The 18,052-nt window shown below is 25.5% G+C and overlaps 1 protein-coding gene and 1 long non-coding RNA gene across 11 annotated transcripts in view; one reads left to right on the top strand and one right to left on the bottom strand.

The window, feature by feature from the left end:
• The window catches only part of LOC111675656 (polypyrimidine tract-binding protein 1), a 242,772-nt gene that overhangs the window by 210,497 nt on the left and 14,223 nt on the right, over positions 1 to 18,052 (top strand). For 7 of the 10 annotated variants that reach the window (XM_046948408.1, XM_046948412.1, XM_046948409.1 and 4 more), the window contains 5 exons: positions 1,449 to 1,739; positions 1,814 to 2,099; positions 2,964 to 3,157; positions 4,714 to 4,747; positions 17,785 to 17,877. In XM_046948408.1, the coding sequence (XP_046804364.1) occupies positions 1,449 to 1,739; positions 1,814 to 2,099; positions 2,964 to 3,157; positions 4,714 to 4,747; positions 17,785 to 17,877 (898 nt within the window). The remainder of the gene's footprint in view (positions 1 to 1,448; positions 1,740 to 1,813; positions 2,100 to 2,963; positions 3,158 to 4,713; positions 4,748 to 17,784; positions 17,878 to 18,052) is intronic. The other 3 variants (XM_046948404.1, XM_046948407.1, XR_006940512.1) reach the window with 2 other exon arrangements.
• Positions 1 to 18,052, bottom strand: part of LOC124419358 — a 30,348-nt gene that overhangs the window by 9,640 nt on the left and 2,656 nt on the right. The window lies entirely within an intron of this gene.

The raw sequence follows: 18,052 nt of genomic DNA, 5'->3' as shown, positions 1-18,052 counted from the left end.
TCGCAACAGTTTTTTGTTTCTTTTTTTTAATAAAATAAAGAAGTTGCTTACAGATGCCACAGAACCATAGCGCACGTACTAGTATCTTATACCTGACACTTTTGTGTCTAAGTGTGTGTATGAGATGTTACTATATACCTAGCTGTTCTACATATGTTTTCTATAGCTACAGTTTATACCTAGATATACACTTTTAAACATTTATAGTGTTTATTTATTTTTTTGTTTTCTTCTATACATATATTTTGTTTAGACTTTTTTCAAGCTTGTTTTTTTGTTGATTCTTTTGCTCGTGCTTTAAGCATGAGTCGTGTCTGCGTTAACGAAAATCACACGCTTGGGTAATATTTGGCTTCACGTTTTGTTTTCTTTTTATATTTCTGCTAAAAGTGTGTATATATTTGTTTAGGTGTATTAGTGGCTATGTGTGGGTGTGTGTGCCTGGGTATAAGAGTCTTTAAATTTACCTTTACAAAGTTCACCAGGTTGTGTTGTTGTTTTACTATTTTTGGTTTTCTATTTTTGAAATCAAAAAATCAGCACGCATAAGAATAAATTTATTTCCGTTTGTCATTAAATTGTTTTCCGATCACCTAAATACACCCAAACCTATACAGATACAGTCTGTCTGTCTGCCTTTCTGTCTCTTTATAACTTTGTAAGATTTTTGTCTATGTCTGCGTTTAAATCAATATTGGTGTGATTGATTTCCTTTTTCCGTTCTGAGGTTTTCCTTTTATTATTATTTATTTATTTGTTTGTGTTTGTTTTACGAGCCAAATAAGATTTTTGTGGCTTTGTGAAAAAATACCTTCTTCATGTCATCTCTTTTAGACAACTATTAGATTTTATCTGCCTATTGTTGGGTTCTTTTTTGAAAACTGAGGTTGTGTTGTGCACTAAAAGGTGAGTGTATTTCAGTTAATACTTACCTTCTCTACGGTTTTCTCCTTTTTTTGTTTATTTAGTGTAAATTAGGGTTTACATAATTTAAAGTTGTCTAAAACCAAATAAATGTGTGAGTTATAAAGTTTACATTTGACCCATTTCACACGTTAAGTTTAAACTTTTGCTTTACATGCCATGATTTTACAATTAACATAAACTTTATTATAGATTTTTTTATGTTTATTTTGCTGCCTAATAGGTTAAACTAACAAAATATGAGAGAGAAAAAGTTTGAGAAATTTTTTCGCTTAATAGAACCTTTATAATCCTTGAGTAAACTTTCTTTTAACTTGACCGCACAAAACAAATAAAAGAAAAACTTTTTTCTTGTAAGAAACAAGCTTAAGATTTTACTTTTTTAAATTTTTAATTCCCCTAAACTTTTAAAAGAAAATCTGATGGTAATGTTAAAAAAAGAAAGAGTTTTTTTAGGCAAATATAACTTTAAAAAAGGTAATAAATATTAATTTTTGTTTATGTATTTTTGCATTTATTTTTAGAACGCCATTGTACCCGCTGATTATCGCATACAATCACCAGCATCGGGCTCTCCATTGCCTCTAACCAATACCACAAATACAGATCTCACAGTGGCCGTTTTAACAAATAATACAAATGCTGTTAATTCTGTATCCGGTAATGCCAATACTGCCGGTGGTCCCAATACTGTTTTACGTGTTATAGTCGAATCTCAATTGTATCCCGTTTCCTTGGATATCTTACATCAAATATTCCAACGTTTCGGCAAAGTTTTAAAAATTGTTACATTTACAAAAAATAATACATTCCAGGTAAGTTTAACTATAAATAAAAATGTCTAAAAACGTAAAATTGTTATATTTGTATTTAATTGTTGTTTTATTAGGCGCTCATACAATATCCCGATGCCCATTCGGCTCAACATGCTAAAACTATTTTGGATGGTCAAAATATTTACAATGGCTGTTGTACGCTACGTATTGATAACAGCAAAATGACTACGCTCAATGTTAAATACAATAATGATAAGTCACGCGATTTTACAAATCCCTCATTGCCACCTGGTGAACCGGGTGCCGATATTATGCCCACCGCTGGCGGTTTAGTAAATGCCAATGATTTACTATTGATAGCGGCCCGTCAAAGGCCCTCATTAACAGGTGATAAAATAGGTAACACTATCCACTTTCCTTTATTATTTCGTTGTGTTCAAACTGTTTAAGATGTATGAGTTTTTTTTTTTTTTTTGCCTTTTTGAGTTGTATTTTTGTTTTCTTTTTAACGTTTAGCAAGAAAGATTAAAACGTTTTGGAAGTGGTTCGTTCAAATTACGAACGTTTTACTAATGTTCTTATTTTGTGCAAAATTTTGTAAAAATTATAAATTTTGTTTAAATTTTGATATCTTAGTTTAAATATTACGTTTTTAATTTAGAGTAAAATTGTATATTTTGTGTAAAAGATTGCATTTTATGTAAAATGTTACATTTTGCGCGTGTAATTGAAAATTTTGTTTAATTTTTTTTACTTTGTGTAAAATTTCACATTTTAATAAAATTTACAAATTTTACTCAAAATATGAAATTTACTCTAAAGTTTGTGTAAAATATGAAAATTTTACAAAATATGAAAATTTTTAAAAAACAATTAAATTTTCTTTAAAGTATAAAATTTAACGAGTAATTTGACTACAAATACATGGAACCCATTTCAACTGCTTTCAAATTTGTCTTAATATTTTTTTAAAACATTGTTAAAAATTTTATTTTTAATTAATTTTGCCTACCAACAATATCAACAAAATATTATACTAATAATAATTATTATAAAACAAATAATTTTTTTCTTTGCATTTATGTTTTATTTTTGTTACTAAAACTATTCTTTAATACTCTTACTAACAACCTCAAAGCTGTGATGTCTTGAGTAATTAATAATTTATTTTACTGTTTTATAAAAATCAAATCAAATAATGAAAATAAAATTGTGTTAAACTAATATTGTATAAAATTTTCTTTTTTTCTTTCAAAAATGTAGTAAATGGTTTAGGAGCACCCGGCGTGTTGCCACCATTTGCTTTGGGCATAGGTACTCCCTTGGCTGGAGGCTATAGCAGTGGTATACCCAATTTGGGGGCATTTGCTCTTGCCAATAGTGGTGCTTTACAAACAGCCACCCCTGCTTTGCGTGGTTTCTCAAATGTCTTGCTTGTTTCGAATTTAAATGAAGAGGTAAGTGTTTGAAGTTTTTCTCTTTTAGATAAAATTTATTTTTTAGATAAAATTTAAAGAAATTCTGTTTATTTCTTTAATTTATTAAATATCATTTTAAATTCCCCTTAGTATTTATATTAAAAAGTAATTAGTTTTATTAAAAAAATATTTATATATATAAACAAAAACTTTACTTTTAATATAATTTATTTAAAATTAAATTATTTTTAACCAACAACTACAAGTTTTCGAACTTTTTAAAATGTCATTAGTAGTGTATTTTATTTTTTAATTTTATTTTATATAGATTTGTTTTTCCATATAAAAAAATAATAAATAAATAAATATATAGTAACCAAAATAAAAATCAATAAAATCTATAAAACTTTTATCATGCAAACAATTAAATGCATATACAATTGTTTTATATGTTCATTTTATTTGTTTGTATTGTATTGCATTTCCATTTTTCCCACATTTTCCATTTCAAATTTTATTCTCAAAACTATTGCGCTTTTGCTTTTTTTCATATTATTATATTTTGTTGTATAAACAGCAACAGAAAACATGAATTAATTTTATTTCAATTTCATTTAAATTTTCATGCTCATATTTCACATGCAGTTTGTTTTAATTTTTTGTTTTTTATTATGATTTTATTTGTTATCCTATTTTTGTGTGTGTTTTTTTTTTCTAAAATTCTAAAATTTTTTATATTAATAAATAATTTTCTTAATTTCATTCATTAATAGTCATTAAAAAATGTTCAGAAATGTTTTATTGGGCGGTTTCAAAACTTAATGTCTCAGCTGTAAATGCATATATTATAGATTTATAACTGGTCCTACGAACCATCCCTCTAACTACAGTTTAACGCAAGATTGCTTAAACAATATAAATTAATTGTTAAAAGGTCCTTCGAACCAATCATAATGCATTAACAATACAACTTTAATCGAATATATCAGTTCTATTTTTCCATTAAAGCAATAAAAAGATTTAAAAACGTTTCAAAAAATTTACTGTATTGGGCCATTCGAATCTAATTTGTTTTATTATTTTACTTCCGTTATTAAATTGAAAAGATAAAGATTAAAAATTTTACTTGGTTTTACCAATAGCAAAGCGCAGTTGGTTGGTAAATTTAACAAAAGCTATTGTTAATTTCAAATATTTAAAATTTTGATGTTTAATCATAAAAAAGACTTTAGTTACAACAATTAATTTTATTCATCGCTTGTTTTCTTTTGTTTCGTTTTATCAACGTTTTGTTAAATCAAACAAATCTGTTGTTAAACCATAATCATTTGTACGTTTATTGCAGAAAATTTTTAATATTTTTGTTAATTAACTAATTTAATAAGCAATTATTTTAATTAGTTTAATTAAAAATAAAATAATTAATTAAATTGTTTTATTGAATAGAAATTCTTTTTTTTTTAATTTCCTCCCCCTATTTTATGTGTTTAATTATTGTTTTATTTTGTTTAATATCATTTTAATTTTTAATTTCATTTATTTTACATCAAACTCTTGCTAACTAAATCTCTCTTTTTCTCTCTTTTTTTCTGTAGATGGTCACGCCTGATGCTCTATTTACCCTCTTTGGTACGTCTGCACAAATAATTTTTTTTTTTACTTAAAAACATTTTAATTTAGTTAATTTTTTTTTTCCAAATACAGAAAGAAAGTATTAATTTGTTAGATTTTATAGATGAAATACTATATAAAGTAGTGGTTTCACAAACTAAGTTTAAAAATTAAAACATTGAATGCCAATAACAGTACAAGTATTGGTCCTTCCTTAAATAATGTAGTAAAATCAATTAAAAATTAATTGAATCATTTGTAAATAGATTTTAAAACTTTTCATTTATTGTGGAGTTTAGTTAGTATCTAGGCTAGTCCACCATAAACAAATTATTAAAAAAAAAAAAACTTATTCGATCAGTAGAAAGTAACAATAATTTCAAAAATTTTGCTTTGTGGTCCTGCGAGCCAAGGTTTATGAAAAGTAATAAAAAAATTTCCAGTTTTTCTTAAAGTTTTAACAAAAATAGCGTATATATCATTTTAAAGGATCAAAATAAATAGAAAATATTTTTTAAAAAAATTTACTTCTAAGGTCCTACGAGCCAAGATATTTTTCTGTGTTTTTTTTTTTCAATTATATGCAACTTTTTAAAAATTTGTATTAATTTAATTAAATTTCTAAAAACAAGTTCAGTATTCATTTTCTTATAGTGAAACCATTACAATTTGATCTCTTTTATTTATTTTTTTTATAAGTTTTAATTTTTTTCCTATTTATTAATGAACATGATATGATAGTTTAAGTATTTTCTATAACTTTTAATAGTTTGTTTTTACTACATTATTCGGATTTATAAATATTGACATTTTAATCATTTAAACTGATTTCCTTTTGAGCAGATAACATAAAAAAAACTTTACAAACAAATTTCAAATTGTCTTTTTGGGTTTAAGTTTAAGCAGCTTAAACTTAAATTTAAAAATAATAATTCTAATACAAAAAAAATCTACAATATTTTTATATGTTAAACTCGACAAAATCTTCTTAAGAAGTGATTAATATTTAAACAAAATAAATTTATAAAACTCAAGTAAAAAGTGCAACTAAAATTAAACCCATACTTATACAAAAGAATTGAAAGAAAATATAAAAATGTATATTTTTTTAAAAGAAATTGAAAAAAAAAAAATCTGAACAAATTGCTTTCGTATAATGCAAGAAAAAGAAAACAAAGGAAATGAATATGAATGAGTATTCACAGTAACGGTGGGTTAAAAGAAGTCATAAAATAATCTCTAAAGGAAAACTTTTATACAACAAAATTAAAATCCTAGATCAGCTTTAGCATTTAACTCTTTTTAAATTTATTATTGAAAAAATTCCTCTGTTTAACCCACTGTTCCTATTTATATTCACCCATAAAGGAAAAAAAAATAGAAAAAACAACTCTATCGAAATCAATTTTAACTAAATAAATTATTTACGAAACAAAACATAAAAATTGTTTTAGAATTGTTTTGTACATGCAGTAAAATAAAACAGCAATTTGCACGTTTTAAAAGTGCAAAAACGAATTAGAGAGAAAAAAGCAACACATACACAATTTTTATGTTTAAAAAAAAAAACATTTAAAATAATGTTTGTGTTAAACACTTTGGCTTAGAGGGTCTCCTCTTAATATACACATGAAATTGTTTAATCTACATTATTTTTTGTTTAGAGTTTTGAAAACAATTTACAGTGGCATACAAAATTGAACAGGAAATACTTCTAAAAAGTCCTTCGAAAATTGACTTTTCAAAAGAAAACATTTCTTATTAATTTTCTACTTGTGCAATATATACACTGTTGTCAGATCTTACAACGTTGGCAAATGTGATGGCAATTTACTGACAATGTAATGTTTTTAGCAACGGGTAAATGGTGAGTTCAGAAATTCTTGCAATTTCGTCAGATTGTTGAATGGCAGAATATTTTTAATGAGCCGTATTGCTAATAGAAACATATATCATACAATGCTTCAATTGTCAGATTCACAAAAAATTGTCAGACAATTCTCTTACAACTTGCAACTTTTTGAGTCTAAAAGATTGTTAGATGACTAATAATATTATTGTTTTGCAAACATACAAGTAATGATTTTTCTAAAACAAAGTTCACACAGTTCTAAGACATTTTCTAAACAAATTTTTTCCAAAGTTGTAAGATCTGACAAAAGTGTATACATAGCTTTATGCTTCAAAATCTTAATTAGTGTGTGTTAACTTTTAGCTTAAGCTATACTATTTCATTTTACTTAAAAATTATTTGTTTTCTCATAACTATTAGTTTATTTTGTAACTATTTTAGAAAAGTTTAAAACTTTATTAATATCCTCCTGTGTCTCATCAATTCTACAGGTAACTGTACTAGCATTAGTACCAGCCAATGTTAGAAAAATGTTATAAAATACAAACTAAGTATTTTAGCAATACATTTTTACTTCTTTAGTGTAAAACTATAAAGCAACTCCTCCCGTTGCTTTTTCAATACAAGTTTTGCGTGTTTCGATATTTTTCTCAACAAAAGTTCGAAATAATATTCCAAAAGGAAATGAATTGTATATTAAGTTGTGCATGCTGGCCATAAATGAAAACAGCAAGTAAAGAAGAAAAAAACTACTAATAATTCATTTTTAAATAAATTGCTAAAATACAATTGTGGCATGCTGCTGTTAAGCTTTATGTTTAGGAATACACAGCTTCCTTTTGGCTTAAAGTTTTTTTTTTATATTTTTTTCCTTTTAACCACATGTGTGATAATAGTCAATATACACGGTAAAAACCACAAAAACCAGCGTGCGCTAAATATTGCTATTCCTGTTTTTTCTCCTGTAGTTTGTAGCATTTTAAACAAATCTGACTGTTTGTGGCATCGAGAGAAAAAATAGAAAATTAATCAAGTTTTTTTTATTTAGATTTTTTGTAGTTCATGGTTTAGTGTTGGTTTTTTAACAGAAGTTAATGGTTTTATAATAAATATTATTAATTTTATTAGTATGGATGTAAGAATTGTAAAGGAATGTAGTTATTAAGTTTTTATGCAAAATATTAACTACGAATAGTGTTTGCTTTGCATTAGTTTTTAAAAATTTGAGAAGCGGTTCAAAAGTTGTTACAATGTTCTAAAACCTCTTGAATTAATATCAATCATACGCCCAGTATTACTAGAAATTAAAAATCTTATTTTGCAGGTTTTATCAATTGAAATGAGAAATTTTATTTTTTATACAAATTTTAATTTAAAGATACTAGTGAATTTCTAAATATTTGAAATTTCCAAATTTTTTAAAGCATTATCTTGGCTTTAATGGCATTATAAACGAATTTTAATAGTTTGTCAACCTTTCTCTAAAAAAAGTAAAAATTAATATTAATCATACATCTAGCTGTCTCAAAAAAAAAATACTTTCCTATTAAAGTTTTATATTCTTTTTTATCTTTTAAAGTATTTAAAATATTTACTAAACTTGAAATGTTATCTTTAACAAAACTCCATTAATGTCACCAAAAGTTTATTTTAAATTAAAATTTTATTTGTAAGAGGAAAAGCAAAAAACACTTACCAAACTGCTAAAACACTACTGCTACTAACTAACTTTATTTAAAAAAAAAGAATTATTTGTTCAAAGGATAACAATACAAAGACACAACATTTACTATTACAACAATAACTTAATACTTACAATGTTAAAAAAAAAATTACTTAAAAATAACAACAACGAAAAAAAAGTAATAGAGTAGTAATAGTAGTAAAACTAACAAAGTCCAAACTATGCAGTAGAAGTTAGAGTTGGAGGCAGAGAACACCAACAGTATTGAGGATTTTATATAAACTTTATTCTATTTCAATTCTAATTGTAATTGTAATTCAGGTATTAAGCCAACAACTAGTATAACACAGCAAATGCAGCAACAAGAATGTTAAGTAAAAGGAAGTATTGTCTGTTGTATAATAATGGTTATAGAATAAAATACAACAACTAGAACATGAGAACAAAAAAATAATAAAAAAAATTCTAACGAGATGTTGAAAAAATTATATACAAAGGACTTTTCTCATTTGATGCACACAATAAAGCACAGCATTACAGACTCATATAAATTCACAATATTTTTTTTTAGTTTTTTTTCATGCTTTTGCAGTTGTACAGTTTAGGGAAAAGTTATAGCAGTTTTGGTAAGAAGTATTGCTTTAAATTCAAAGACAATTTTAAGATATACTTTTGTATATCCTTTTCGATGCGATAATTATGCAGGTTTTTCTTAAATAAGTATGAATTAATATTAATTATACGCCTAGTTGGTATATAAGTAATAATAAGTTAAAAGGAATATTTGTTTTGCCTTTAAGTTGATGATTATTCTTGAAAGTGGTAAATTTATCCCTCTAAGGTTTTAGGGACCAATATAGGTTGGACAAATCTTTTTGTTAAATTTTTAAAGATCCATTTTATATTTCCAAACCCTACTGTACTGTACGGAGTATTTTTTTTTTAATTTGTATGGTTCCAAACAAGCTACCTTTTATCTGATGTTTAAGCTATGTTTTTTTTTTTTTTTTTTTGTTAAATTGTGTTTTGTTTTTCTTTCTATCCTACAACTCCTACATACTTTTATTGCATTAGTTAGTTTACAATTTGCGATTGTTATTTTCTCCTCGAAAAAAGTATGTTTGCACATTAAAAAAAAAAACATCTACAGCTACAACAACTGATTGCACACATGTAAAAACTCGCCTGTAGTTTAACAAGGAGTCAAAGTACTCGTCTAGTTGACATAATTTTTTGTTTTATTAATTTGGGGATATTTAACATTTAAATACTGTTCGATAATGTAAATAGGAAGAGTGACTTTTCTTTATGTCTTAATATAATTCAGCGAAAAATAACTGTAAAGTAAAATTACACCCCAAATACTGTAGGGTCCATGCACGTAAGTGTATAAACTTTAATACGCTTTGTATTAGTATGCATTAGTACTAGTTTAGTATATGTAATTGTAAATGTTGTTGTATGTCAAGTACTATGTTGAGTACATTTTTTTTCTATTCTACTATAAAAATGACTTGTAAGCATCAAGTACTTGTGTTACAACAAAAATGTAAATACATAAAAAGCGTACAGATATATACAAAAAGATAAACAAACATAAGGACGAACAATCAGACATATGTATGTTTAAGTGTATGTATTTAAAAAATAAAAAACATAAAACTACATAACTGGTCAAATGACGATGTTTATTTGATTTTTTTATATATAATAATTAAAGTGTTTTATTGTATATTTTTGAAATTTTTATGCAATACTTTTTGTTTACTATAGCCCCTTAAGTTATGCTTCATTATTGTAGTTTAACTTTTGATGTAAATAAAAATTTTTTGAAGTTCAACTTACAATTAAGCACGTCAAACAAAATTGAAAAATGTACTTGTTTTAACTGGATTAGATAAATATACATTCCGAAATTAAATCAAATTTCCAACAGTTTTGCAGACCTATACGGTTTCAACTATAATTCAAATTTTTTAAACAATTTAGCAAAATACTCTTAAACAACACTTAATACAAACACATTTACAAACTGGTCATCATCATCATCCATACTATCTTAATCATTTCTGTCATCTTTTTGAACAGCTGAAATGTAGCTTCATTTAGTTTTTTTATATTTCATCCGTTTTTCGCTCCTTTTAAGTGGTCTCTCTCAATTTGACATTAAAACTGTCATCATACAGTTTATTTAATGTCTATTTAAAAACGAAACAAGAAACAGCTACAACCAGCAACCAACACGTATTGCTCAGTAATATAAATAAAAGAAAAATAATAAAAAACACAACAACAACAACTATTATAAAAACTATACTAAAAAGTCATGTTTAAATATACTATAAAAAAAACGAAAACAATATGATGGAAGGATAAACGACCTAGATACATATAAACCAAAACACACACTACTCGTATGAATGAAAACCGGAGAAAATCATACAACTGGTATATATTCCTTTATTTATACAATAAAAAAAATAACAAATACTATATTGTCAGTATATGTATGTTAGTGTATGATTTTAGTGCATTTTACACAAACGTTACAAAACTTACACAAATACATTTTATCAAATAATATTGTGATTTTTAACTAACTAGAGAAAAATTATCAGGCTGGGTTTAGAAATGTTTTCCCTTATCTCTCCCACTTTAATTACACGTCCCTGATCAAGCAAGTCAGTCGTAAAAATTACACACACACACCTTTTTTGTTTATTGTTTCCTTTGGTCCTTAGGGTAGACATGAGTATGAAGAGGCAAATTATTTTGTAGTTTTTATTGTATTATATGCTGCGTGCATATGTTTGTTTGCAAGTGTATATGTGTGTGTGTTTTTTATATTTAAACAAATAAAATAACTTCATAAGTAATTTAAATTCAAATTAAATTCAATTTTATAAATCATTACACACTCATGGACATAAACTTGACAAATTGTTCAGAAATTCATAGAGAAATTAAACAAAATGTAAATAAGACTACAATGTAAATAAGAAATTTTAAAATTGTTTAATTAAAAAGAATACAATTGTTTTATTTTTATAAATAGCGGAAAATTATGTTTTTAACTTTTAGAAATTTAAATATTTCAAAACTATTTTATTTATATATATATATAAAAAACAAATTTAAAACAAATGAATGTTTTTATTGATTAAAAATATTTTGATAGCAGTTTTCGATAAAAGGACATTCATAACAATTTAATAAACATGTCTTTTGTTGTTACCCTGTAAACATGTTGCTTTAACATACAACTTATGATGCTACAGAAGCAGTTTTTTTGTTAAACGTTGAGCAAAAATTACCTCCGGAGTGCAAGGTACACAAATGGGTACATTTTCAAATGTTGATACAATTTTTCGATCTGAAACATTTTGTTTAGTGTCAAGTCTTTTACTCAATAAATTTCTCAAAAATGTACATTTTAAAAACAAATCTAATGTAATAATGAGCAACATATTAGCTATAATGTTGCGGCAAATAATTATAAAACATATTTACACATATCCCTAAACAAACATTAAATATTGCTGCAACATTTTGTTTCATTTGCTAGAATTTACTATATTTTGATGATACATTCTTTAATTTCTTACTTAAAAACAAGTTAATGTGGCTCCAGGAAGAAAATGTATATCATTGGTAGACCAAAACAGCTGCAACATCTATTATTAAAGATTTAAAACCGGGAATAGTTTTTGACTAATATTAAAGTACTACTTGGTATTTTCTGTTCCTCATCTTCTTGCCAATACATAAATTTCCTATTTATTCTTCCTTCCTTTAATTTTCCTACAGTAAGGTTTGTTACATATGCAATCATAGCATGCCATGCGTAAAGTAATGATGTCACAATCTTTTAAATGCTATCATTCAACAGAGTAGTAGGTCGTCACCATAGTTGTTGTGTTTATTTTATTATTATGATTCTTTTTTTATTTCATTCTTTCACTACTTGACTTGTCTTTATATTGTGTGTATTTTATACCTAGAAATGCAGCTAAATTCACTCAAGTACCTTCATTTATCCGCATGAAATTGTTATTTAACAACAACTTTGCAACTTAAATAACAATAATAGAACAAGAAGTACTGAGTTTTTGTTAGCTGCAACTTGATTTCATTTAGCATTTTATGTAAACTTTATTTTATTATAATTTCTTTATTTTTTGTTTTTTTTTACTTTATCTCTTGCAACAATAATTTAAATGCAATTAATCATAATTGTTGCTTGGCAAAATAAAATATAAACTTCTCAATTATCATTTATTATAATTTTCATAATTTATATTGTAGTATAATAAACTATTAAAATGTTAGTAAATTATGTTGAAATTCAATTATAGTTATGTTTGAAATAAAGTTTTTGTACTATTGAATGTATAATTATTATTATTATTAATTGAATTAATATTAATCATACGTTTCATTACATTTAATTTGTTGTGTATAAATATAAAATGTAAATAATATTGCAATTTTCTTATAAATTGAATTGTAATTAAGATTTTCATGATACATATACTTATATGAAAATTAAACGTATGAGTGTTATTAAAAGAAAATGTAATTGATATTACTCATACGTCAGTAAACTTAGGCAATCTACATTTTGAATTTTATGAAATTGTTATTATGAATAGGATAAATATTCTATATTTTAAACTCTATAACTTTAATTTTTTTTGTATTTTTTCTCATTTTTCCTCCATTGGCTGTCATGCAAATTTCAGTTTACTATCTCTTAAGCTTTTAAAGAGTGTTGAGAGCAAGTTAAATCAACAATAAGTAAATGATTTGTTGATATTGTATATATTTATATTTAAGCAAAAAATTGACAAGTATATCAAAGATAGAGTAAAAAAGTTGCAAATAATATGCATAACAAAATTTATCTATCAAACCTAGCTAGTCTTTTATGCAAATTATTACTTACCCTGAAAATCTTTTCACTGAAATATGTAAATTTTTTCCCAGTTTTTTTATAACTTTAAACGTTTAACATTAAATAGTCAAAAAAAAAACTTTATTATTTTATCCTTTTTTATAATAGTTAAATATCATCTAATCTATCAAAGTTTAGTAGTTTTTTTTCTTATATTTATGTATATTAGAAAAATACCTTAGTTAGATAATAACAACAGTTTAAAAAAGAATATTTATTAGTTGCGACATCGTATTAACACTTTAACATGAAAATTGAATTTTATTTATTCATACGTTTTGCTAAGGAAAAAAAGATAAAAATGGTTTAATAATGTGAACCCTTTTACCTGCTTCTTTCCATTAACGTATGAGGGTTGGTGTTTGAATAAAATAATGTTCAATATAGTGGGTGTGTGTAGTGTAGCCTAAACTTTTTATATATGTACATATGTATGTATATTATTTTTATTCTTGTTATAGATTTTGCCAAGTTGTTGATATGTGTAACGACCTGCTTTATTTAATAAAAGCATGTCAAACATACATAAATATCGATTATTGTGTATGGGAAAAAAGTTGTATAATAAAATATGATAATTTATGACACTATTAAGATAGTCTTAAGCGTATAGATTTCAAAACGCACATTAACAATGTTTACCTTACCTACAACATTTAATCAAAGTAGGTGTTTAAAAGGTGACAGTATTGTCAATGAATGGATTCACACTTTATAATTTATATAGATTTATATACCGCCTTCAATACCTGTGGTGAATTTAAGTGTTATATAAAAATTTAGGTTGTTGGTAAAGTCAAAATTTATTTAGAAGTTTCTGTTCTTTAAACAAGGGTGCTAGCCTCCATCAGTGTCATCTATAGTTTTATAAAACCGGACAGACGGACGGATGGGTATATCTTAATCGATTTAAAAAGTTATTCTGCATAGATCGGTACTTTATGGTAGGAGTAGGGTTAATATTTCTGTGCGTTACAAACATCAGCACAAACGTATAACCACCACTATAATGGTGTAGTTTTTAATCAAAATAAATGTTCCCTTTAAAAAAATTTTTACGATTAAAAATTTATATTGAGGCAAAACAAAACTTTATTAAAAAAATTTTCAATACATTTTCCACTGCTGTTTATTACTTACACTTCACTTAACATAGTCTTTAAGCCTTAAGCAAAATAATAGATACATCAATTCTTATTTATATGAATATCTACAATTTATACATATTTTTTTCCATACTTATTGAAATATTCAAATGGAATTCAAATACAACAAAGAAGAAACAATTTTTTACAAATAGTAATAGAAAGGAAATAACTTGAAATTTGCACTCAATTTAGATATATTTTTTTTATCCTTATAGTCAAAAATATAAAAATCTATAAAATAAAAAAAGGAATAAACATAAAATAATATGTTAGACATGGTTAAAACAGTCAGCAGTCACACATATTTCTTCATCAAATATGTACAGAAATATTTGCAGCAGTATTCAGCTAATGTTGCCCTGGAGAATTAAAAACGCTACTACTTGTTTTCTTTGCTTTTTTTCTACAAAAGCTGAAGGGCAATTTTTTTGTACAAGCTTTAAATGATAATAAATTATTATCAAATGTGTAAAATATTTCAATATGTATGTAACAAAAAAAAAGAAGACACTGACATGTATTATGTATAAACTACCAGTACAACGAACTGAAATTTCATGAATAGTTTACAGGTTTTTTTGTAGAGAAATTTAAAAATTTCAATTTCTTTGTTTTTACCCTTAACATGATTAACATACAACTAACATAAGTCAAGTTGTTACGAAAATCTAAAAAAAAGTTAAAAAAAAACAACCAGAATTTGAAATTCTCATTGCATTTCCATTTTAAAAAATGCTTCATTGAACATAAATTTGTTTTCTTTTTCCTACATAACATACAACATACAAATAATAGTTATGTCTGTTACTCCTGAATAGTTTATTTTTTTTTTCTTTTTCTCTAACATATTGATGTTTTTACTACACCTAATGCTTGTTAGTTTTTAAAACATTGCTTGATTTCAGTTAGTTTCATCTCAGGTTTCTCAAATTCTAAATATTCGCAAATATGTATGTATTGGATTACTTCATATATAACAGGTAACAATTCTTCTATTTTCTCTACCACCATAACTAACAAAACATCAATACGTTTTAGCATTTTTAAGCTGCTACTCTATTTCCTATTTACTGTTCATACATCTGCATGTGCTATGTGTGTGTGTACGTATGTAATAATGTAATGTATTACTTCGGCTATCTAAACCAGGGCCATTCCAATTTACTTATTGGCAAATTTGTTTGTTTTATGTATTATTTTCTTGTTACTATTGCTGGTGCATCTTGTGTTTTTGTTGGCTTATTCAATTGTATAGAACAAAATTTTCCAAACCATTTTGTAGATGTGTGAGTTCATCTGTTTTCTTCACTTTGTATTATTCCTTTGCGTTCTTTACAAAAACTCCCCAGTTGCTTATGAAGGCCAACAATTTTCACTTTATATCTGCCGAGTATATCTTAAAGTTAACGATTTTTCCTTAACCTGTTTTCTCTGGGGAACCAATTTGTGTAAAATTTAAGGATGGCTCATATGTGTGTTGGTTGTTCGAAGGTTAAAATTAAATAAAACAGAATTACAACATAAGGCAATCATTTTCAAAAATTCTCAAAAAATAAATTAAAAATTTCAAGCATTAACATCTTTTTCGAGAATTTTCTAGGAGTTTGAAACGATGCAAATTTAATTTTTAAAAAATGGAACATACTTTTAGGTAAATATAAAAATGTCTCTTTATTTGTGAAACCGTTTGTGTTTTACTCTTAGCAAAACAATTGATGTCAACGATATTCCAAGAATTCGCTTAAATTTTAAGAAAGTATTTTTTTTAAATTGTAATGTTGTGTAATTAACAGCTTTTGTTTATTAAAAAAAGCATACTTTTAGGTTAATATACAAATACATAGTTCAGAGTATTTGACTACAGAAATACTTTTAGGCAGCTATTCAATACAAAATGAGTTAAAGTTTTTTTAATTAATATTGTAGCAGTTGTGTATAGTTTTTGTATAAAAACCCTATTTATTTAAAACATTCTTCTTTTTAAATACCTTACGTTAACCACAATAAGAGGTGCATATTTCGATTAATAAAATTTTAAAAGTTATTAATATATTTTAATTTTTATATAATTCATAAAACATAACATATAACCATTACATTTAAATCCTTCTATACATCTACTTTTACTACTGCTCATTCAAAATGTAATACTCTGCCCTAATTATTGTGCTACCCTCGTTTACCAACCCATAAAATATAAATAAAAACTTTTGTTTTAATACAAAATCAATAATGCAACAATACAATCACTATACAACCAAACTCACACACAAATTACACAAAACTATAAGAAAAAGGATATAGATGTAAAGGATGAAAAAACTCAGGTAAAACGGACTTTAAATTTCTTGTTGGATTTCATGATAATGAAACATCCGGTACAACATTCAATATTACACCGGCAGTATATTGTTTGGGTTGCATGCCGAGTGTTAATGTTACAAAACATTTTATATAAGTTTGTTGTTGTTCATGATGTTAAAATAAAGCTACAAAATACATTTAAAATAATAATGAACAACTTACAACTGGGCCAAACCAACACTACCAGCACCATTAACCCCACCACAAATTATTAGCTTTAATAAACTCTTAAACTAAAAATATGATACAACAAATACCTGGCCTGTCCCAGCGACAACGGCCAAGTTTGTTGCATACAGCGGCAGCAGTAACGTCTATAAACAAAAGTTTTGGCCAACTCAATAAGCATCATAAATTTTCCAAATAAAACATAAAGAAAAAAGTCCCGACAGTTATGTGGAAAAGTTTTGCGACTGCTGCTGCTGCTCCTTGTGGGTCTTATGACTGAAGTTCTGTTAATAATCTTTATTTTAAGTTTGGGGTTTTTACTACGGATGTGGTAGTTTGTTGGTAGACGTTAAGATTTTAACAAAGTTTTTTTTTCATTTAACACGCGTTACTTTATAGAGAAAGAAAGGGACAGACAGATTTGTGCATACTTTGTCATCAGCATGAAGGTAGTCATCATCATTTGTAGCCAAACTTTGCTCATACTATATACATATATTTTTTTCTTATTGTCTTACAATTTGTAAATGCCTTTTTTTGTTGCGAGTTTTTTTTATATTAAAAACTTTGTTGCGGTTTTTGTGGTATACGATTTCTTGCTTACTGTTTAATTTATTGAAAATTTTAAGACTTTAACCAACTAAATATTTATTTGATTTAAATACAAAAAATGCATATAAATCTCAGTGTAAGGATAACCCATTGCAAATAATTAAATTTATTAAAAAAAATTTCTGCTCTGTAAAGGAAATACGTTTAAGTATGATTTTTATATAAATTCGAATTTTCCTTTTTTATATTTATCATATGTTCTTAATTGTTTCTGTTTACTTTTTTAATGCATTTTTAATAATCATTTTAATTTTTTTATTTCCTTTAATGCAGGTGTTTATGGCGATGTGCAACGTGTAAAGATTTTATATAATAAAAAGGATTCAGCTCTTATACAAATGGCCGAACCACAGCAAGCTTATTTGGGTAAGTTTTTTAATATAGCATAAAAACTTTTGTGAATTTCTATTATTGAATTCGTGAATTGTGAAAAAAATGAATTTAAATCGTGAATAATACTTAAGAGTTAATAAAATAAGTGGCATGTTTTTAGGCGGTTATAAGGAAACAAGTGCAATATAATGAAATTGATATACTCGAA

This window comes from Lucilia cuprina, chromosome 4 (genome assembly GCF_022045245.1).
Source record: "Lucilia cuprina isolate Lc7/37 chromosome 4, ASM2204524v1, whole genome shotgun sequence".
In the NCBI taxonomy this organism is placed as follows: Eukaryota; Metazoa; Arthropoda; class Insecta; order Diptera; family Calliphoridae; genus Lucilia; species Lucilia cuprina.
This window is presented reverse-complemented; position numbering and strand designations above follow the sequence as displayed.